This window comes from Saccopteryx leptura, chromosome 1 (assembly GCF_036850995.1).
Source record: "Saccopteryx leptura isolate mSacLep1 chromosome 1, mSacLep1_pri_phased_curated, whole genome shotgun sequence".
Lineage (NCBI taxonomy): Eukaryota > Metazoa > Chordata > Mammalia > Chiroptera > Emballonuridae > Saccopteryx > Saccopteryx leptura.
In genome coordinates, this window is record NC_089503.1 from 268,379,632 (window position 1) to 268,401,770 (window position 22,139).

Below are 22,139 nucleotides of genomic sequence, written 5' to 3' on the forward strand. Positions count from 1 at the left end.
GGATCCTGCTCTCCAAACCTTGGGTGGTGCCCCCACAACACACACAAAAAGACAAGCAGCTTTCAGGAACTGGTATTTATTATCAAAGTCATATTTGATGTCAACAAGATGCCACAACTACAAAAAAAATTGCGCACATTGCAATCTCAATGCAAACAGTCAAATGGAACCCCAGTCATTTAAAAAAGTAATTCAAATTACCCCAAAAAGCAACTGAATTTTTTAAACATCTTTATATATCAGCCAACAAATTAAAATGGTTAACAAGAAAAAATACAAATTCAGAGGTCTGGTATCGATGTTTTAAAAAAGGCAACTGCTTAAGCATTTCTATCGATTCGAACATCAATCTCTCGGCCACTCAGCTTCATCCCATTCATCATCCGGCAGGCTCTCTCTGCCACCTCTGGTGACTCAAACTTAACCACACCGCACCCCTTGGACTTCCCATTCTCCATCTTGATGTCTGCATACAGCACGTGGCCTGGGTACAGGGAGGGAAGAAGAGACCACAACTCATCAGGTAAATCAGAGCTCAGCCTAAGGATTGGCTCCCGTCAGTCCAAACCACTTGTGAATTTCAGCTGTCTAAATCAGAAGGGATAGTGGCCTCACACCTGGCGCATGAGTGCCCAGACGACAGCCACTGGGATCTGACTACCATACCCCTCCTGCCTAACTGCCATTCTCCTGCCAACAGGACAATGCTCTGACCAGCTGGCCCCATAAGCTGGCAGCTTCCAATGTGGGCCTTTATACTCAGAACAGTTAACAGAAAAAAGGGGCTACATGAAGCCAACTTTATTGGCAATTTTACAGAGGCTGTTTTCCATATACCACACCACGTTTATAAGGCCTTCACCAATATGATGAATGATGCTTCGCACTGTCCAAATATAAGTTGTATAAGAATTAGCAAGTGGTTTTCACATATTCATTCAAGTACTGATTAAGCATCCAGGTTATGTGTCAGGCACCATGGAAACAAGTGCACAGGAGAAGAGCCATAGACAAGGTTCCACACCTCGGTGACTGACTGCCAAGGACACGACAGTGTAGCCAGTACTAGGGGATTACAACTCTAGAGTCATAAAATCTGAGAAAGGGTTATCATCATAGAGGGCTTCTCATGGGAATGTTTTGAAATAGAGTTAAGTTCACCAGAGGAAGACTTGCTGATAAAGCTGTTATCTGGAGAGGAGCACTTACAACTCAAGGGTTCAGAGATAGAAAGGAGATGAAAGAGGAAGGGACACATTGTACAGGGGCTTATGAGTTTGGCCTTGTCAGCTGAGGGTCATCTCCAGGTATCTGGAGGCAGGGGAGTTGCATGCCAATCTGACTTTTCAAAATATCCACTACAATGTGGAAACTGAGTAGTAGAGACAGAGGGCAAGAAGGCAGGCAATGGCTCAAGCACTTGTGAAATCTGAGCCATTACTGAAACAGGAAATGAGAACACTGAGGAAGTTTCAATCCAGCAAGCCACCCAAACTCTGGCTTAGGGCCAGGTCTCCACCTGACACGGTTAAAAGAACAGAAGTGTGGCCTGACCTGTGGTGGCACAGTGGATAAAGCGTCGACCTGGAAATGCTGAGGTCGCCGGTTTGAAACCCTGGGCTTGCCTGGTCAAGGCACATATGGGAGTTGATGCTTCCAGCTCCTCCCCCCCTTCTCTCTCTGTCTCTCTCTCTCCTCTCTCTCTTTCCTCTCTAAAATGAATAAATAAAATAAATTAAAATTAAAAAAAAAAAAAAAAGAACAGAAGTGGTGGGGGTGAGAGATGGGGGTTCACCCAGAAACACCTACCTTTGGGCCACAAGTGAGATTTCCAAAATGGTTGTCTGGTGTGCCAGAAAACCATAATCACAGACCCTCAGCTTTGTCTACACATGAGCTACTGCGTAGCCAGAGCCTTCAAAGCCACCTCTCCCTGCCATGGGACCTGCTGGACAAATGCTCTTTGAGGCACAACCCAAGTAGGTTCCTGTGGTGGAAAGCAATCTTGTCCTCAGGTCTGTTACTTAGAAGCCTTATGACCTTGGGAACATGACTTTAACTGACTCATCTGTAAAATGGAATAACGCTACCCCCTTTCAAAAACTGTTTAAAAGGAGAAAAAAGATTAAGGATGAAATGAACACACAGGTGAAAGTGTTTGACACGTAACAGGAAACTCAACAAAATCTACTTAAATATTTGCATAGGCAGAAAAATGGCAAGTCCTATCAGCCCCCTAGAGTAATAGAAAGTGGCTAAGACTAGGAGGGAGGGCCCTGGCTGGTTTGCTCAGTGGATAGAATATCGGCCCAAAGTGAGTATGTCTCAGGTCTGATCCCTGATCTGTGTCTCAGGGCACACATGAGAAGCAACCATCTGCTTCTCTTTCCCTCTTGCAACCAGTGGTTCGGTTGATTCGAGCATGGGCCCCAGATGGAGGTTGCCAGGTGGATCCCAGATGGGGCACATGTAGGAGTCTATCTCCCCACCTCTCACTAAACAAACAAACAAGCAAACAAACACACATCTATTTTAAAAGACTAGGGTGGAAAATTCACTAATCAATTCAAATGCATCCCCAACCAGCTAAGATTTCTGATGTCACGACATACGGAAGCATGTATAAAGCTTTCCTCAAACACTTACCACATTCATTGAATTTGTCCTTTAGCATCTTCCATGTAAAATCAAATGGGAGCTGCGGGTGGAAAAAAAGAACAGACTGGTGAGTGACTCAACCAAATCAAACACATAAACATCTCCAGTCTCAGAGAGTGGCTTAAAAGATTTCCTGCCCTGGCTGGTTGGCTCAGTGGTAGAGTGTCGGCCTGGCGTGCGGAAGTCCCGGGTTCAATTCCCGGCCAGGGCACACAGGAGAGGTGCCCATCTGCTTCTACACCCCTCTCCCTCTCCTTCCTCTCTGTCTCTCTCTTCCCCTCCTGCAGCCGAGGCTCCATTGGAGCAAAAGATGGCCCGGGCGCTGGGGATGGCTCCTTGACCTCTGCCCCAGGCACTAGAGTGGCTCTGGTCGCGACAGAGCGACGCCCCGGATGGGCAGAGCATTGCCCCCTGGTGGGCGTGCCGGGTGGATCCCGGTCGGGCGCATGCGGGAGTCTATCTGACTGCCTATTGCAGCCCTGGCTGGTTGGTTCAGTGGTAGAGCATCAGCCCCGCATGTGGCAGTCATGGCTTTAATTCCCAGTCAGGGCACACAGGAGAAGTGACCATCTGCTTCTCCACCCCTTCCCCTTCTCTCTCTCTGTTCTCCCACAGACAGGGCTCAATTGGCTGGAGTGAGTTGGCCTCGGGCACTGAAGATGGCTCCATGGGCTCGCCTTAGGTGCTAAAAAATGGCTCTGGGTGCAACTGAGCAGGAGCCCCAGATGGGCAGAGGATCGCCCCCTACTATGCTTGTCAGGTGGATCCCAGTTGGGGCACATGTGAGAGTCTGTCTCTGCTTCTCCTCTCACTAAATTAAAAAAAACAAAAAACGACTTCCTATTACATACTATAGAAAAACTGGTTGACCTTCAAACATGATTAACAAAGAACAAAACAAGTTGGTCAGGAATGAGGTTCTAAACTAACACACCAAGTTCACTGCCTTGTGGCTTTCTCTGTCTGTGGGAACACCATACAGAGAAAGCAGGATGCACAGCTGCCTATGCTTCAGGCCACAGAACCACTTAACAGTAACTAAAGGCAGTCACTTTGGTACAGATGCTTCAGACACAGCCATTTTTTCTTTTGTATTGTCACGCCAATGTTTAGTGGCTTTTCAAGCCAAGGAATCAGGAAAATTACAGAGTTCTTTAGACCACTGTTCCAACTAGTAGTCAAAGAAGCCCAGTGTGCTCACAACACTCACTATTCATTCTTGCTGCACCGTGTTGTAAGCTCTCACATCCCTTCCTCATCCCACCGGCACCAAATTCTGAGACAGTGACAAAGTGGCCTTTCATGCTACTCAGCTTCCTTTATGAGGACAAGACTTCTGACTTCAACCTGCCATGATTCAGTCCTGCCAACTTCCTCTACCCCCACCCCTCCCTCTGAGTATCACTGAAGTTCCTCAAGATCCACTTACATTTCTCACAAATATCTGGCAAGCCTTCCGGGCCACCCCAGGAGCATGGCCTCCAGCTCCACCAAAAGAACCAGTGAAGGTTCCTCCAAAGTTGCCACGCTCCATCTCGATGGCACGGTCAAAGCTGGCACCGCCGCCGCCACCCATGGCCAAGCCCATGCGCTCAATTCCAGCGCCCAGGGCCGGGCCCATGGCAGGACCCATGCGTTCCAGGCTGTTGGCGCCCATGCGCTCTAGGCCCATGCGCTCGAGACTGTTGGCGCCCATTCGCTCCAGGCCCATGCGCTCCAGGTTGTTTGCGCCCATGCGCTCCAGGCCACTGGCCATACGATCCATCACGGGGCCCATGCGCTCCAGGCCAGCCCCCATGCCTGCGGGCACCATGCGCTCCATGCTCAAGCCCATGCGGTCAATGGCAGGGCCCATACGCTCCACACCAGAGCCCATGCGCTCGATGGTCTGGCCCACACGGTCTATGGGTGCGGCCATGCGCTCAAGGCCAAAGCCCATGCCGGCACCCATGCGCTCCACGCCAGACCCAATGCGCTCCATGGTCTGGCCCATCCGTTCAATGCTGGAGGCCATGTGGTCGAGGCCCAGTGGGCCCATGCGCTCGATGCCGGAGCCCATGCGCTCAACGGAGCCCATGCGGTCCATGACCAGGCCCATGCGCTCAATCTCGGAGCCCACACGATCCATGCCATGGCCCAGGCCTGCGCCCATGCGCTCCATGCCAGCACCCCCTATGCGGTCAATGCCGGGGCCCATCCTCTCGATCCCAGGGACACTGCCTCCACCTCCACCTGTAAGAGAAACACAAAACACAGGCAGATGTGAAGGACTGTGCCAGGGAGGTGATCTGGGTGCAAAGGCCAGGGCACTTCACAAGCTCACCCACAATTCAGAAACTAAGTCCCACAATAATTTATCATTTAGACACCCTTCAAATGTTGGCAACTGTTAAAGACAGGTAGTAAGTAAGTACATCATTCTTCTGACTTCTATGGTAGTTAAAATTTCCATAATAAAATTTAAAAAAGGAAAAACCCACCCTTTTGTGGGTTTGGAGGACTTGTGTTGACACTGTTGTCCATGTTACTTTGGAAGTGCTAGTACTATGACATGCTTTGTGAGATACTGCTGTCAATTCCTGAAAACTGCAGTTTTCCCACCACCAGAGTTTGAGACATACTCTCAAAGAGGAGGCTCAGAAATCCCACCCTTAAATGGTCACCGGTGCAATGGACTACATGGTGACAATTCAAGAACACTCACCATCTTTATTCTCTCCCAACTTGTCCCTCTAAGATGCCCTGCTGGTGGCTAATCTGGCTGCATTTCCTTAGCATTTCCAAGGCATAGAGAAGCTATTATACAGCCATATAAGCAAGAGGTAAAGAAAACAAACACCAACATAGATCTCTGTGTATAAATGAACCTAGACAACCACTTCCAGGGAACCTTACTCTGTCAGGGAAACTACTAATCAACTTGTGTGTAACTTTGCTGGCTTGGAGGAAAAGAGGTGGAAGGCACCAGAGTGGACTCTGGAAAAGGTCTAGGATCTGTCCCTCACAGCCACAGTTCAGGTGGATACATGCTGTCAAGTCAGCAGTGCAGAGTGACCCTGTGACACCTGCAACTCTGGACAAGGGGAGTCTGGCTCTACCACCAAGGCCACTGCCCACTGCTTTTCTACATGCTGAGCCTGTGGGGCCCTCTCACTCAAGCTTCATCACCATCACCACCTGCTTCTGAAAATGGGCAGTTGAGCTGACAGCTCAGTCCAAGATGCAAATTAAAAAGAGGACTCTTACCAGTATCTATAACTGATTCTCTCTAACTGACCAGTACACTGTGACCTGGCATGAGTCATTCCCCTTCACTGTATATATTTTCTTAGGTGAATAACAGAACACTAAGTGGCAAAATATATGCACAATTTTAAGAATATTAGACTTTCAGGGCAGAAATGTCTCAGAACTACAAAAAAGGTAAGTAGGGGAGGTTGTATGCCTGATGGGTCAGATGAGGCTGACTGCCACCCAGACACCAACAGCAGCAGAGATCTAGGAAGAAATGGTGCCTGCAGTTCACAATCAGCCCACCACAGAAAGTGCCAGCAAGTAGAGTCACCAAGGAAATGCCAAGATGCTCAGAGCCATGAGGACAAATTGGGCTGAAAAAAGTACATTTAGTTTTAAGTACCCATTTTTAAAAGTGTTTTAATGGAAGGATATATTCCAATATGTTTACAGCATTCATCACTGGGCAGTGAAATTTCAGATACTCTTTTTTTATAATTTTCTGAGTTTTTTATGTGTACATGCATATATTTTAAATAAGCATTTTTCTATGTATTAGGTGGCATATTTTTATAATCAGGTAAAATATTTACTTCTAGGAATTTACAATTTTATAGAAATGGAAAGAAGAAAGCCCCCAAATTATATGAACATTTTATGACGATAGCTAACATAGTTCACATAGCACTTAGGCATATACTCTTTTCTATGTATTAATTCATTTACTTTTCATAACAATCCTATGAGGTAGTAGGTACTATTACATCCTCATTTTACAGTATAAAATCAGAGAGGTTCAGTAAGTTGCCAAATGTCACACAGCTATGCAGAAGCTGGCTCCCACCCCAGGCAGTCTATTTTAGAGCCCACACTTTTCACTACTACATGACTTTACTACCCCTTGGTAATACAGCCTAGTCTAAAAATCAAAACAGCAAAACTAAGTGTTTCCTACCTCCTCCCTGCTTTGCAATGATCTCTCCTCTCTTCAGTGCATTACTTAGGATTTCTAAGAAAATCAGGAAGAAAAAAAAAATTAGCCAAATTTCTCTATGGTAATAAAAGTTTATTACAAATTTCAGAGGAATACTACTAATTAAGAAAGGTAAAAAGGAAAGGAGGGGAAGAAATACACACACAGACAAAACCATTTTACTGGAAAATTGCAGAATCCTTGACGATGGGTCACGATGCAAGGAGCCCATGTTATCTCCAGAGTAAGGCCCAGTTGGTAGGGCCACCTGGGAATGTACCCAGCAGACATAGGAGCCAGTGCACACCATGAACTGAATTTGTAAAGTCAAACCAAGAATGGGGCCGGTGGCAGTTTTTCTAAAAGCTGGTCCCAGACCCTCAGTACCCATAGACTAAAGCTTGCACTCACCCACCAGATCCATCAACATTTCAGTGTTGTACCAAAGCAAACTAAAGCTGTAGCTGCATTTACAGCCCCCAAACCCCTGCACACCAGCAGCAACTGCATGCAGTGCTGGAAACTATGACCTACTTAACAAGCTGTGCATTGAAGAACTTCAGCAAGCTGAGTCCACCAGCCCTGCTTGGAAAGAGCTGTTGTGATGGTGCTAGGTGACAGATAAAGCCTCAGGGAAATAAAAACCCCAATACACTCAGCTGTTCAAGACATAAAGTACAGTTGCTTATTTGCTGACAGTTCCTCCAAACCTCTTTAGTTTGTCAAATGCTATCATTAGTGATTACTTTTAAGAGTTTCTTCTTAGTCTTTCATTATGTAGAAGAAACTTGTACCATCCCACTCTCCACCTAGTCTTGAAGTGTGCTCAGTAATGGACAACAGCCACAGATCACATCAAAATAGCACAGAGATTAAAGCCTACCCCATGACAGTTTCTAGTACTGCAACTCCCCACTAAAGGAATAAGGTGAGAAAGTATACCAAGGAATTAAGACCTCCATCCAACCTGCAAGCCAGTACAGGACTTATTCATTTGTAAAGATCCTGCTTAGCAGGCCCAGACCTAGTCTCATTTTCCTAAAACAGAGCTTAGATCAAACCATTCCCATCAAAAGTCTTCACAAAGGCTCCACCACTGATTTAAAGAGAAAGGCCTCATTCTTTTCATGGGCTTTCATTCACAGGCCACCCTGCTCTGACTCCCAACTTGAATCTGTTCCCATCACAGGCAGACCCTCACCTCCAAGCCTCTGCATCTGATGCTGTCCAACCCTCTATCTGCTAGGACACCCTCTACCTATGCACCTATGCTGAACCTCTTGCACACCAACCCCTCCAGCTTAAACCACATCTTCTGTTCAGATCCAGGGCTCTCTGAGCAGCATGCTTCTATAAGCTGTCTAGGGCACTGCTTTTCCCAATCTGAACACAGAGAAAACCATTACGTTTGTATGTGACTTACATGGCTGCTGAGAGCCTGGGAATCAACAACTTCCCTAAGTCCCTTAACAGGCCACTCTGATGTACCAACCTCCAGTGCTAACTTGAACCACTTTCAGCACTGTCCCCTTAGCTACACTTACAGCCCCGGGTCCTTCAGGTCAAGGACCACGTATCTATCGACATCCCTGTAGCACCAAGTACAGTTGTTTGCACAAACAAGGGCAAAGACCTACTGCCTTGACAGGAGAAAAGGGACACTGAGTATGAAAGACACTACAAAAAAAAGCACCAAAATGATTAAACCGTCAAATCAACAACACAGAAAATAAAATCAAGAACTGATTCTGGGCCCCGGCCAGCTAGCTCAGTTGGTTAAGAGCATTGTCCCAAAACAACAGCCCCAGTTGTAGGTTCAAGCCCCAGTCAGGGCACACACAAGAAGCAGCCAATAAATGCACAGCTGAGTGGAATAACAAATGAATATTTCCTTTCCCCCACCCCTCTCTCCCCTTTCCTCTAGCTCTTAAAAAATAAGAGTGGGGTGGGCCCTGACCTGTGGTGGCGCAGTGGATAAAGCCTTGACCTGGAATGCTGAGGTCACTGGTTTGAAACTCCAGGCTTGCCTGGTCAAGGCACATATGGGATTTGATGCTTCCTGCTCCTCCCCCCTTATTACTCTCACCCCCCACCTCTAAAATAAATAAAACTAAATCTTAAAAAAAAAAAAAAAAAAAAAAAGGTCCTGGCCAGATAACTCAGTTGGTTGGAACAGGGGTAGCTCAATGTTACTGTTGCTCTCTAAAAACAAACAAACAAAAAGATTCTGGAAAACTAATCCAGGTAACTACTTTAAAAACCTAACAAATTATTTTATTTGATAGGAAGACCTTTTTACTAATTGGGTATGATGACAAGTAGTAGCAAGGAATTCCAGAACAAACCCCTTGCTCTTCTTGTCCATGGTCACTTTGGGAGGTTTCTGGAGAAGACGACAACAGGCTCAATCAGAGAGAAGGTACCAAAGCAGCAGGAGAACAGCCCTGCAGATGATGTTTTTATACAGATCAGGACAGGACAAGTTTCCTGTTGCCTTAGCAGATCGACAGCGCAACTACAGAAACCAGAAGGAGGCTGACAGCATCACAGAGACGTACCAATGAGCAGCAAAAAATTAAGGGCTCAGGAGCAGAAAAAAGTGCCCATGGGAGCCAAGTCGTGTGCCACCTTGTTCTTTTCACCATAGCTTGCCACAAATTGATATTTGTAGCTATATGACAATAAATTTCAAAACACTTTTTAAAATGCTCATTCATTAACACATAAAAAAATCTAGTCACGGCAATAAGATACTTTTAACTGATCTAGTCACATACAGATTATGAACTCACTCCTAAATTCTAAAGCTCTGGAACAATCTAGAATAAATCCAGTTATATCAAGCAAGTACAGGAAAAGAAAAAAACCTTTACTACCAGCCTAGTAAAATCCAAGGAAGTCACATAAGTTACCTAATCATAGTCAAGAAAAGGTAAAACCAAAGTCTCTAACAAGTGTCTACTCCAAGGGAAAGTTGCCAGTAGTTTCTGATCTTCATGAAGAACATAAAGACGACAGGGGTCGTAGAGATAATGTCTTACCAATAACATCATAATTTGTGTGTGTGTGTGTGTGACAGAGACTGACAGACAGAGAGAGTGACAGACAGACAGGAAGGGAGAGAGATAAAAAGCATCAATTCTTGGTTGCGGCACCTTAGTTGTTCATTGATTGCTTTCTCAAATGTGCCTTGACCAGGGGGCTACAACCAACTGAGTGACCCCTTGCTCAAGCCAGTGACCGTGGGCTCAAGCTGGTGAGCTCGGGGTTTCGAATCTGGGTCTTCAGCGTCCCAGTCTGACGCTCTATCCACTGTGCTACCATCTGGTTAAGCATGTCTCACCAATTAACTGAATGGTAATTCCTACGGCCTCCATAAATTCTAATACAACTCAGCTCACACAAACTGGACCCAGCCTGACTGGTGGTGGTGCAGTGGACTAAGCGTAGGCCCAGGACACTGAGGGTTGTGGTTCGAAACCTCGAGGTCAAGAGCTAGATTACAGGTTTGCCATCTTAAGCACAGGTTTATCAGCTTGGGTGCAGGATCATCAATATGATCCTAATGTCACTAGCTTGAAGTTCAAGGTCACTGGCTTGAGCAAGGGGCCATTGACTCGGATTGAGACCCCAGGTCAAGGCACATATGAGAAGCAATCAATCAATAAATAAAGTGAAGCAACTATGAATTGATGGTTCTCATCTCTCTCCTCTCCCCCCTCCCTGTCTATCTCAAACAACAACAAGCCTAGAACCAAAAAGCTTAAAATCCTCACATCTACCCCATGATGTCCCATAAAAATAGAGGCTGAGCACGCTCTGGGGCTGTAATCTAGCAGGCTTTTATCTGCATAGGTGAGAAGCAGGTGAAGATGCATGACAGGACACAGAGCTGGAGGAAATCCAAAATCACCTTTCAGAAAAACGAACCTTTGAGCCCAAGAAAGGATACTCTCCTTGCAAACACACTAATGAAGGAGAATTAAGTTGAAATGTAAAAGTAAAGAAACTGCTTTGCAATCTAACTAAAACTAAAAAGAGTTTCTCCTGCATTTAGACAGACCCAATACTCAAAGACTTCCAACGCTATAACACTTCTCTAGTTCATCAAGCTCTCTTTCAAAGGCATCAAAAAAGTACACCATGCCATCCTTGCTTACTGGAGAGGCATCCTGGACCAAGGAGACCCAAGCCTCCATTTGGCAGGTCAGTCCTTGACAACACCTACCAGGACTAAAGAGCCAGAGTTACGAAAGTGCAGCAGTTTTAACTCCCACAGCCAAGCAAACATCTCATACCAACATGGAGAAAGAAACCACCTGAAAAGACTGAAAATAGTGCTATGTATGGATAGCAATAAAAAATTCAAGGACCAAAAGTTTTTATCTAGGTCTAAAAAACATACAATTTTTTAAAAGACTAAAGAAAACCTGAAGACTTCGCCTAAGAAAGAACCTCCAATACCAGGGTGCACCTGTACCCACAGGGGCAGACCCTACTAGCACAGGGCCCATGAGGCCTTCTTACCCATTCCTCTGCCAAGCGGCTCTCCAAAGCTTCGAGACATTCCCATCTCGTTTCTGGCAAAGTCTCTCTCAAATCCTCCACCCATGCCACGTTCCATCTCTGTGAAAAAAAATATTACCCTAGGCCTTTCCAGGAATACTAATATTTCAGACATTAACAAAACAAAAATCTCTTATTGACACATGGCAGCCACCACCAAGTCAACACACTTAGTTTTCCTATAGGAAACCAACATTCACCCTTTATTCCTTAAAAAAGGGAAGAAAGGAAGGGGAAGTGGAAGGGGAAGGTCATCTCAAATGAATCCCTGAAAACAACCTACCTTAGTCCGTGAAGGAGGACTAATTTACAACTTCTATCACAGCCACACACACGGGCACATCAAGCACCTGCTACTGCAGTAACTGGCGGGGGGCGGCAGAGCACGCTGAGTCAAAGATCAGCTGCAGGAGCAGCAACAGGCATCATCTCTGAGGCACTGGCCACATCCCTTGCCCTGGCAAGGGCTTTATGTGTGCTACTATTTCATGGAATCCTCACAACCAGCACACACATGCGTGCACACACATACATTACCCTCCACCATCAATATTCCTTTACAAAGAAGCTGAGGCTCAAATGACTTCATAACTTGACGAAGGTCACATGCCTGGTAAGGGACAAGGTCTAAGCTAAAATCTAACCCTAACATAAAAGTCTGTGATCTAATACAGAAGCACAAGCCATTGGAATATACGCAGAAATACACCTGCTTATAACCAGACTGCTAAACCAACAACTGGAGTGCTTCCATCTACATAATGGAGTTGGGGTAACTTTGTTATTTTTTTTTCCTATGCTAACAACAGGAGTTTTTGTAATATTTTATAATAGTTTATAAAAACAAAGGTCTTGCCCTGGCCAGATTGCTTGGTTTGGTTACAGTGTCACTGGGAGGCACAGTTTGTGGTTCTGTTCCCGATCCCTGGTCAGGTCACATACAGAAATAGATCCATGTTCCTGTCTCTCTCTCTCATCATCCCCTTTCTAAAATCCATAAAAACCAAACCAAACAAAACTCAAAGATTTTATGCCTCAAATTCCACCCACTGGGACAAGAAACTAATGTCCCTGGTAACTGCTGTCAGTATAGATACTGAGCTAGTAATATATTCTAAAGAAGAGCACAGTTTTCTGAGATAAGGCCCTTGTCTCTGCAGGAGGAGCAGTGGCCTTACTTCTAGATGGTCTTCAACAAAGTAAACAAAGTCTATTAGAGCTGTGGAAGGAGGCTGGCTTAGAAAGGAATGAAGCTTAATTTAATAAGGAAATGCAGCAGATTTTGGCAATGGTGGATGTCATAGTTTGAATCAACCCAACTGAATCCCATAGATTGGTGGCATACTATCTGCTGGAAATGTATGTAACTTGTAAGAGCCTGTTTCTGGTAGGCAGGACAGAAATCCCAGAGTGGCACTGTAACAAATGGAGCTCTGCTGCATTTCTTTAATCCTTATCATAAGCCAGTCAAGAAAGCAGCACCCAACCCTCTTCAGATAAGGGGTCATATACATGCTTTAATGAACTAGCAAAGGCCTCAGAACTCATCTTCCCAACTGTCAGCAGGCCATCGCGTTCAGGAAACCATGTGAACTCCACTGTACTTGACAGATTTTTTTCCACTGTCAAATAGTGCATCAAATCAGTCATAATTTGATATGTGATCTTTTTACATCCATTCTATCAAGATTTGACATCCACTGGTTGACTGATTGGCCCCAAGAATATGATTAATTTCTAATCAGTCTAATGCTATCAGCACCCATGACCATAATACATGTATTATGGTCATCAACTAAACATTAAATTAAATCTGAAACATCTTTAATTTTTTTCCAGTGATTAAAACTTTCCTTGGACTCAGCACCCAAGCACTCTAGTAGATCCCAGTCAGAACACAGTTCAAATTTAAGAATGTCCCTGTTCTCTACTGTAGAAAATGGAGGAGGTCTCTGAGTAGCTACATTTCAGAACATCTAGGAACACAACCTAACAACACATCCTCCACTGTGACTCTCCAAAAGAATCAGCACTCTAAACCTCTAATTAATTATCAGGCTCAAAAATGCAAATACTGCATTTCAGCTGCCAGGTCACAAAGGATTTTGTCCACATGGCTCAGCACAGCCCTCACCCTGTATCCATCTACATCTAAATCACACCAAGTCCACTTAGAATAACAACCCAAATCATCTTTCTAAGGACTAATCTGTTCTGAGTAAACACTTTATCAAGCTAAATTTCTCCATTTCTCATTTACCTTGAAAATCCCATGCACACACAAGTCACAAGCAACACAGACCTTTGTCCCTTTACTAACTCACGGGCAGGACCTTCCTACATCTTTCCCCATCATCTGGAACAAGGCACCCCATGAGTAACAGTTTATTCATCAGAAATATTTTATCACGCCTATTCTAGTAAGGTAAACTTGTTCTATACAATCTCCACATTATCCATGACTACAGACCAGCAAAGAAAGGTTTAACCCCAAATCCTTAATGACTTTCCATTACAAGGAAGTTTATATGTATAAAGTAAGCACTACTTCCACATGTGGGGTCAAAGAGTTCACCAACACCCAGAGGATTTTAGAAAGACGGCAGGTTTCTCATGGCACACTCAATAGCCCTGCTGCTGATGGAGGAGGTAATGCCAGTGCTGGGGGCAATTCTAACAGGCAAGATTGCAGCACATTAAGAGTCAAACAGCCTGTGTCCAATGTGACTGACCTTAGGCAAGTCACTCTCTGGGCCTCAGTTTCTGATGAAATACATCATGTGGTTCTTAAAAGGACTAAATGAAATAACACATTGCCATTATAATTAATATTATATTTAAGGAAGGCCTGTAGATTTGAACAGTACACAAAAATTTGCATCATGTAAAAACTAAATTAATGCCTCTGCTCACAACTCAAGAGTCATCAGAGCAGATAATCAAAAACTTATCAATCCAGCACTTCAAGGAAGACATGAACTTCATCAAAAAAAAAAAAAAACCCAAAAAAACCAATCCCTTAAACTTAAGAGACCATTTTAATGTGTAAAACATAAGCACAGGTGTCTGCTAGTGCTGTAGGCAAAAGGGAAGCTTTAAAATTTTATTGGATGACTACTGGGGAAGATTCAGAACATAGGACATCTCAAGAGTTTAGTGACTAAGAAAATAAACACCTAACATTAAGTCTAACTTCTGAAATACAAACTTAAGACTTTCTGATATTTAAGGCAATTTAAAGACATTCAGTAGAAAAGTAGGAGAGAATCATTAATTAAAAATGGTTCTGCTGCCTAAAGGTCACCCAAGAATCAACAGCCAGCAAAGGGTAAGAGCAAGCAGGAAAGGAACACTTGTCTTACCGTTTATTCTGCCCATGTTCATCCCAGATCCAAATCGACCCATGTTTTCCATACCACCACCAAAGGGTCCTTCCATGCCTGAAAGAGAATTCATGTTTCAGCACCATCCCTAGAAGACTGCTTAGACTGATCAGGAAAAGAAAACTCTTCTCACAAATTTTCATCTTTGGACATTTTCTGCAAGGAACTTACCAAGTTTATGGACTTTCAGGAAAAAAAAAACTAGTGCCCTTGCTTAAAAATCAGCACCCTCAAAAAGCTGATCTGATCCACCCCCTCCATGAATAGACAAGCAAAGAGATGCCCAAAGAGATGAAGTTTTTTGCCCAAGGTCACAGAGCCAGTAAGTGAGAAAACCAGAACCAAAAGCCAAGATACCCATTGGAAAGGTTGACAGGTGAAAGTAATTATGTAATTTTGAGACTCAACCTTTTTGGAAACAGAAGTGAGAATTTCATGCAAGGCCCAAGAGAAAGAGAGAGGAAAAAAGAGAGAAAACCATCCCTAAAATCAATTACATTTGCACTTCATTTTAAATTTCTTACCTCCCATTTTATTTATTCCAAATCCTATGCCTTCCATTCCCATTCCTTAAAAAGAAAAAGTCAATGCAAACTAAAATTATATAAAAGCAGTAACATTTGAACCTAAAAAAAAACCACAGAAAATTCTAAACTAGCAAATTTATAAATATTCCTGATTACAGATATATTTTAATTGTCAAGGAAAGGGGGGAGGGGTGCTCTACCATTTCTACTGTCAAACCATAACATTCCAAGAACACTATGTAAGCCTGTAACAAATATTGCTATGTGACTCAAAATTCTGTAGGGTCCACATATCTTAAATTACCAAGGTAGACAGTTTTAAACATGAAATCTAATTATAAGGAACAGACTAGGGAACATTCACTAGAAGATTATTTCAGAAAGCAGAAGTCTATCTTAAAAATCCCTTTAAGGCCTGACCAGGCAGTGGTGCAGTGGATAGAGTGTCAGACTGGGACGCAGAGGACCCAGGTTCGAGACTCCGAGATCGCCAGCTTGAGCGCAGGCTCATCTGGTTTGAGCAAGGCTCACCAGCTTTAACCCAAAGTTGCTGACTTGAACAAGGGGTCACTCGGTCTGCTGTAGCCCCCGGGTCAAGGTACACACGAGAAAGCAATCAATGAACAACTAAGTTGCCGCAACAAAGAATTGATGCTTCTCATCTCTCTCCCTTCCTGTCTGTCTGTCCCTATACATCCCTCTCTCTGACTTTGTCTTTGTCTCTGTCTCCCCCCACCCCCTGGCAAATAAAATCCCTTTGAGACCAGGCAGTGATGCAGTAGATAGAGCATCAGCCTGGGACTCAGAGGACCCAGGTTCAAAACCCCAAGGCTTAAGTGTGGGATCAGAGATGGATAAAATATCCCTTTGAAGGTAAAATTCTCTAAAAGCAATTCCTAAAAACACGGAGACTTCCCTTCCCTGACCCCAACCTTTCTTCTTAAATATCAGGCAGGAGGGTGTGGTGGTCAGATTAGTACAGCCATTTGAGGTGATGGCCCAGGCTGTTGAGGTCAGCCCAGGGTTCAAGCTGAGCAGAACACAGGGACATATAGAACTAATAGTAGCAAGATAGAGGAGCACCCACCTTGCAATTCAAAAGAATCTCAAGAAAAACAGACCTAGGTCTGAAGTTATAAAAATACAGTATTTTTAAATAGTATTTATATATAAATGTCTTATTGCACAGAAATGCTAAACAGCAAAGTTTAAAGCTTATTCTACATAACCAAGCTTTCATTTATTAGCTATTTCCTATCTTCTGGAATAAAAACAAGACTGTGCGTCACATGTCCTGTGGTCTGCAACAGCTACGCTGTCCTGCAAGGAGGCACCCTCCATGCTTTTTTTGCATCCATCAACGCCCCTACCTCAGAATCTGTGTCAACTCCAAGGCCTAAGGGGGTCTAGGTAATAGACTGTGGCAGTGCTATAGTCCCATGGTCAGGAGACCTACAATCTCTGTCACTAACTGATGGTGTGACCTTGAACAAGACCAACTCTCTGGCTTGCCTTTTACTGAATGGCTTAACTATCTCAGCTCCAAAGGTCATACAAGGATAAAATTCTAAGGTATGATGACTTTAGAAAAAAAGGACTCAACTCAGGAAAAATACAAAATACAGCCTTTAATCAAAATGAATCAGAGATAAGAAGGTAATTTTGCCTCAATTAAATCTTTTTCCCTGGCTGGTCAGCTCTGTTGGTTAAGAGCACTGTCCCGAAACAACAAGGTTGTGGGTTCAATCCCTGGGGTTCAGGGCACACAAGGGAAGCAACCAAAAAGTGCATGACTGAGTGAAACAAAAGCTTCCTTCCCCCTCCCCTCCCCTCTCTTCCTTTCTCTCTGCCTCTTTAAAAATCAATAAAAATTAAGCCCTGGTCAAACAGCTCAGTTGGTTGGAGCATCAACCTGGAGTGTGAAGACTGCCAGTTTGATTGCCCAGTCAGGGCACACACAGGAGCAGCTCAATATTATTGTCTCTCTCTCTCCCTGCCTCTCAAAAATCTGTATTCTTTATGAACTACTCAACATCCAATTATCCCAATGATTAATAAATTTAACCTTCAACTTCCCCATAAACCCCAATCAATGCACACTATAATTCTCACCTGCGGGTCCGATGTTCCCCATACCAATGCCTTTACTCAGGTGATTGGCATCAATAGGCTGTCCTCCTGGTCCTAACCCCATGCCAATACCACCAAGTCCATCTGTAAGAAAAAGAGAAAATCAGAAATGTAGATTTCACTTAAAATAAAGCATGACCTCCCAAAGGCAAAAAAGAGTCATAGCACCTGACTAGGTGGTGGTGCAGAGGATAGAGTGTCGGACTGGGATGCAGAGGACCTAGGTTTGAGACCCCAAGGTTGCCTGCTTGAGCGTGGGCTCATCTGGTTTGAGCAGAGGGTCATTCGGTCTGCTGTAGCACCCCCCCCCCATCAAAGCACATAGGAGAAAGTAATCAATTAACAACTAAGGTGTCGCAACGAAGAACTGATGCTTCTTATCTCTTTCCCTTTCTGTCTGTCTGTCCCTATCTGTCTCTCTCTGTCTCTTAAAAAAAAAAGTCATATCTGTCACGCTCCATCCCCACCAATAAACCCAGGTCTAACTCATAACATAACACTACTGGTACATTTGGAAGCTCTCCTTTCTAAGGCATAACCTTGTGCATGCAATTATAGATTAGAGTTTGTAATATTTATAAGAAAGGCAACTAAAATTTAGTTCACTTGAAAGTTACAGAGAACTATAAACAACTCAAAAAAAAAAAATCATGACCACGTATATATGTCCCTAAATGGTAAACTGAGAAATGTTTTATTATTTTTCCATTGGTTCAAGGGACAGGAAGGAAGGGAAGGGAGAAGAGGGAAAAGGAAGAAAGAAAGGCAGAGAGGGAGAGGGAGAGAGAGAATGGGGAAGAGAGGGAGAGAGGAGGAGAGAGAGGGAGAGTGGAGGAGAGAGGGGGAGAGAGGAGGAAGAAGGGGAGAGAGAGGAGAAGGGGAGAGTGAGATGCATCAACTTGTTCACTCAGTTGTTTCATTTAGTTGTGTACTCACTGCTTCATGTATGTGCCCTGATTTGGGGGGGGGGGGGTAGGGGAGTGTCAAACTTGTCACCTCTGGTATGCTGGGTTAATGCTTTATCCACTGAGTTACCTGGCCAGGGCTGAGCAATGTTTGATCAAAAAAGGCAACTCAAGACATCGCATCGCAAGCATGGCAAACACGACAAACATACCTACCTCCACCTCCCGACCTAGTAGCTCAAAGGATTTTCCTCATGAAAAAACAATATTGTGGCCCTGGCCGGTTGGCTCAGTGGTAGAGCGTCGGCCTGGCGTGCAGGAGTCCCGGGTTCGATTCCCGGCCAGGGCACACAGGAGAAGCGCCCATCTGCTTCTCCACCCCTCCCCCTCTCCTTCCTCTCTGTATCTCTCTTCCCCTCCCGCAGCCAAGGCTCCATTGGAGCAAAGTTTGCCCGGGCGCTGAGGATGGCTCTATGGCCTCTGCCTCAGGCGCTAGAATGGCTCTGGGTGCAGCAGAGCATCGCCCCCTGGTTGGCATGCCAGGTGGATCCTGGTCAGGCGCATGTGGGAGTGTCTGACTGCCTCCCTGTTTCCAACTTCAGAAAAATACAAAAACAAAACAAAAACCAATGTTGTAAACCAGCCAATTAACCACTGGGCATACACTATTCTCTGGCTCTGCTGCAGGTGGTTTTAATAACAATGAAGTTAGTGTATTCAGAGAAAGTATCCTCTACCCAAAAAGTTTCCTAACCCACAGATACCCAGCCCACTTTCAGTTCCATGATCCACAAATAGGGACCCAAGAATACAAACTGGTCTCAAAATAGCCAACAAAGCCTGAGATAGTCTAAGACACTTACAACGCTCTAGTTGACCATGATCTGATGTTTAAATCAAGACCAGGCAAGCCCTGGCAGGAAAGCTCAGTTAATAAGAGATTCTTTGCTCCGAAGCATAGCAGTTGCCAATTCGATCCTCAGTCAGGGAAAACCAGTGTTCCTGTCTCACTCTCCCTTCCTCTTTCTCAAATCAATAAATACAATTAAAAAGCAAATACAAAACAAAAAACCAGACAAGCCTGGCCTGGTGGTGGCACAGTGGATAGAGCACTGATCTGAATGCTGAGGTTGCTGGTTCAAAACCCTGGGTTTTCCCAGTCAAGGCACATACCTCAAGCAAGGAACAACTAAAGTGAAGCAACTACGAGTTACTTTTTGCTCCCCCACCTGTGAAATTGGTAAATTTAAAAAATCTTAAAAAGAGCAGGCAACATTTTTAAATGAAAAAAAAAAAAAGTTCATTAGTAAGGGGGGTGGGAGATGTAGAAGAGGATAAAGGGGGAAATAAATAGTGATGGAAGGAGACTTGACCTGGAGTGGTGAACACAAAATACAATATACAAATTATGTATTAGAATTGTATAACCGAAACCTGTAATTAACATATATCACCCCAATAAATTCAACAAAATATAACCTGACAGTTCCCAAGTATTTAAACAGGATTAACATCTCTGTTTCTATTTTTTACAAATATTTCTATTTTTCATTTATTTGTATTATTGAGGAAGGGCGAAGGGGGAGAAAGAAACATCGAATTGTTGTTCCACTAATTTATGCACTCACTGGTTGATTCTTTTATGTGCCCTGACTGAGGATCAAACCCACAACCTTGGCATATTGGGATGATGCTCTACCCAACTAAGCTACCCAGACAGGGCCCTGTTTTTAAATTGAAACAGCAGCAAGAAATCACCAAGGGTACTTATTCCCTCAAGTACTGAAAACTTTCAAGTCAACCCTCTAAAATGTGCTCAGAGACCAACACTATGGATAATAGGCTCCCTGGATAATAGGCTACCTGCCAAAGTTGTCAAGCAACTCTCCAACCCTTGCAGATAATCTACAAGAGCCATTACCCTGAACCTGGATGATCACTGCAAATGATCACACTGATTATGACAAAGAAATGTGGTCCTTCAATAAATATTAACTTTCAACAGTTAAGACATCTTCTATTTTGAAGCCACTGACCTCCCCCTTCAATATCTGCCTCTTATATGCATACTTCTATAATTCTAAACTGCAAAGGCACTCAAGAGTTTAGTCTATCCAGCCTCGGAGGGCTGGACCCCAAAGGTAAGTCAGGGCTCCAGAGTGGAGGCACTTTTTGGTCCTTCAAATAGCCTGGCCCCAACTGCCTTACCTGCTGGAAAGTACTCCCTAGCAAAGCACAAGCAGATCCCCACCTCCTACCTTCCCCATTCACTAGGCTGGTCTGCATTGCTGATTCCCCAACCCTCACTCGCAGTCCCACTGCAGTCTGTGCTCAGGCTCAGCTCACCCCTGTGGGCTTGCTAGATGGCAGTGCCTAGGACTTCACTACAGGGTGCCATTTCCATCTAGGTGGTAATTTTATCAACTAGCCTTCCCCATTGCAGATTTTCACCTGGATGCTACAATTAAGCCTATATAAAAATTTTGATTGCTGCACTTGACACACCATAAGATTCACCCATTAAAAGTATACAGTTCAGTCTGACACCAGGCAGTGGTGCAGTGGATAGAGCATTGGACTGAGGTGCAGAGGACCCAGGTTTGAAGCCCTGAGGTCGCTGGCTTGAGTGCAGGCTCACCAGCTTTGAGTGTGAGATCATACGCATGATCCCATGGTCACTGGCTTGAGCAAGGGGTCATTTGCTCTGCTGGAGCCCCCAGTCAAGGCACATATGAGAAAGCAATCAACGAATTAAGGAGACTAAGGAACCAAAATGAAGAATTGATGCTCATCTCTCTTCCTTCCTGTCTGTCCCTATCTGTCCCTCACTCTGTCACAAAATAAATAAAGTGTATTTAGTTCAGTGATTTTTAGCATATTCAGAGTTATACAATCACCACCATCACCTAAGTCCAGAACATTTTCATCACTCTTCACTTATCCTCTCTCCCCAGCCTCTGGCAACCATTAATCTACTTTCTACCTACAGATTCACCTGTTCTGGACTCTTCCTAAAGATGGATTCAAGGTTCATCCATGCTGTAGCATGTATCAACACTTTATTTCTTTTTATGCCTGAATAAGGTTCAATTCTGTAAATTTACCATACTGCATTTACCTACTTATCAGCTAGAATCACACTGCTGTGAACATCTGTGTATGTCTCTCTGTATGGATGGAAGTTTTTAGTTCTCTCAGAGTGTGCCTAGGAGTGACACTGCTAGGCTGTATGGTAATAACCAATCTCTTCTGGACTGGAGTACAGCCTAGCCCTACAGTTTTGGCTTCTTCCTTCCCCACTATACTTTTCAAAATGCCCAACACTACATTCTCTACATCCGGGCAGGTGGCCTGCCTCACCACAAAGTAATCCTACTAATCCTTGCTAAATTGTAAATCTCTGCTCATTTTTCACTCTGAAAAATACCTATAGAAAAAAACTCAAAAATGTCTGACCAGGTGGAAGCACAATGGATGAAGTGTCAGCCTGGGATGCTAGAGGACCCAGGTTTGAAACCCCGAGGTCACTGGCTTGAGCACAGGCTCATCGGCTTGAGCGTGGGATCATAGACATGACCTCATTGTTGCTGGCTTGAGCCAAAGTTCACTGGCTTCAGCAAGGGGTCATTGGCTAAGCTGGAGCCCCCCGGTCAAGGCACATGAGAAAGCAATCAATGAACAACTAAGGTGCCACAACTAGGAGTTGATGCTTCTCATCTCTGTCCCCTTCTCTCAAAACAAAAACAAAAAAAAAAACTTTTTG

At 44.3% G+C, this 22,139-nt stretch overlaps 1 protein-coding gene across 6 annotated transcripts in view; it reads right to left on the bottom strand.

Moving 5' to 3' along the window:
• Window positions 1-60: 60 nt before the first annotated feature.
• The window catches only part of HNRNPM (heterogeneous nuclear ribonucleoprotein M), a 51,970-nt gene continuing 29,891 nt past the window's right edge, over window positions 61-22,139 (bottom strand). For 2 of the 6 annotated variants that reach the window (XM_066352269.1, XM_066352259.1), the window contains 8 exons: window positions 17,454-17,555; window positions 15,339-15,383; window positions 14,794-14,871; window positions 11,393-11,491; window positions 6,848-6,901; window positions 4,088-4,890; window positions 2,647-2,698; window positions 61-484 (listed from right to left, as the gene is read on the bottom strand). In XM_066352269.1, coding sequence (XP_066208366.1) covers window positions 321-484; window positions 2,647-2,698; window positions 4,088-4,890; window positions 6,848-6,901; window positions 11,393-11,491; window positions 14,794-14,871; window positions 15,339-15,383; window positions 17,454-17,555 — 1,397 coding nt within the window. In that variant the 3' untranslated portion in view covers window positions 61-320. The remainder of the gene's footprint in view (window positions 485-2,646; window positions 2,699-4,087; window positions 4,891-6,847; window positions 6,902-11,392; window positions 11,492-14,793; window positions 14,872-15,338; window positions 15,384-17,453; window positions 17,556-22,139) is intronic. The other 4 variants (XM_066352293.1, XM_066352291.1, XM_066352286.1 and 1 more) reach the window with 2 other exon arrangements.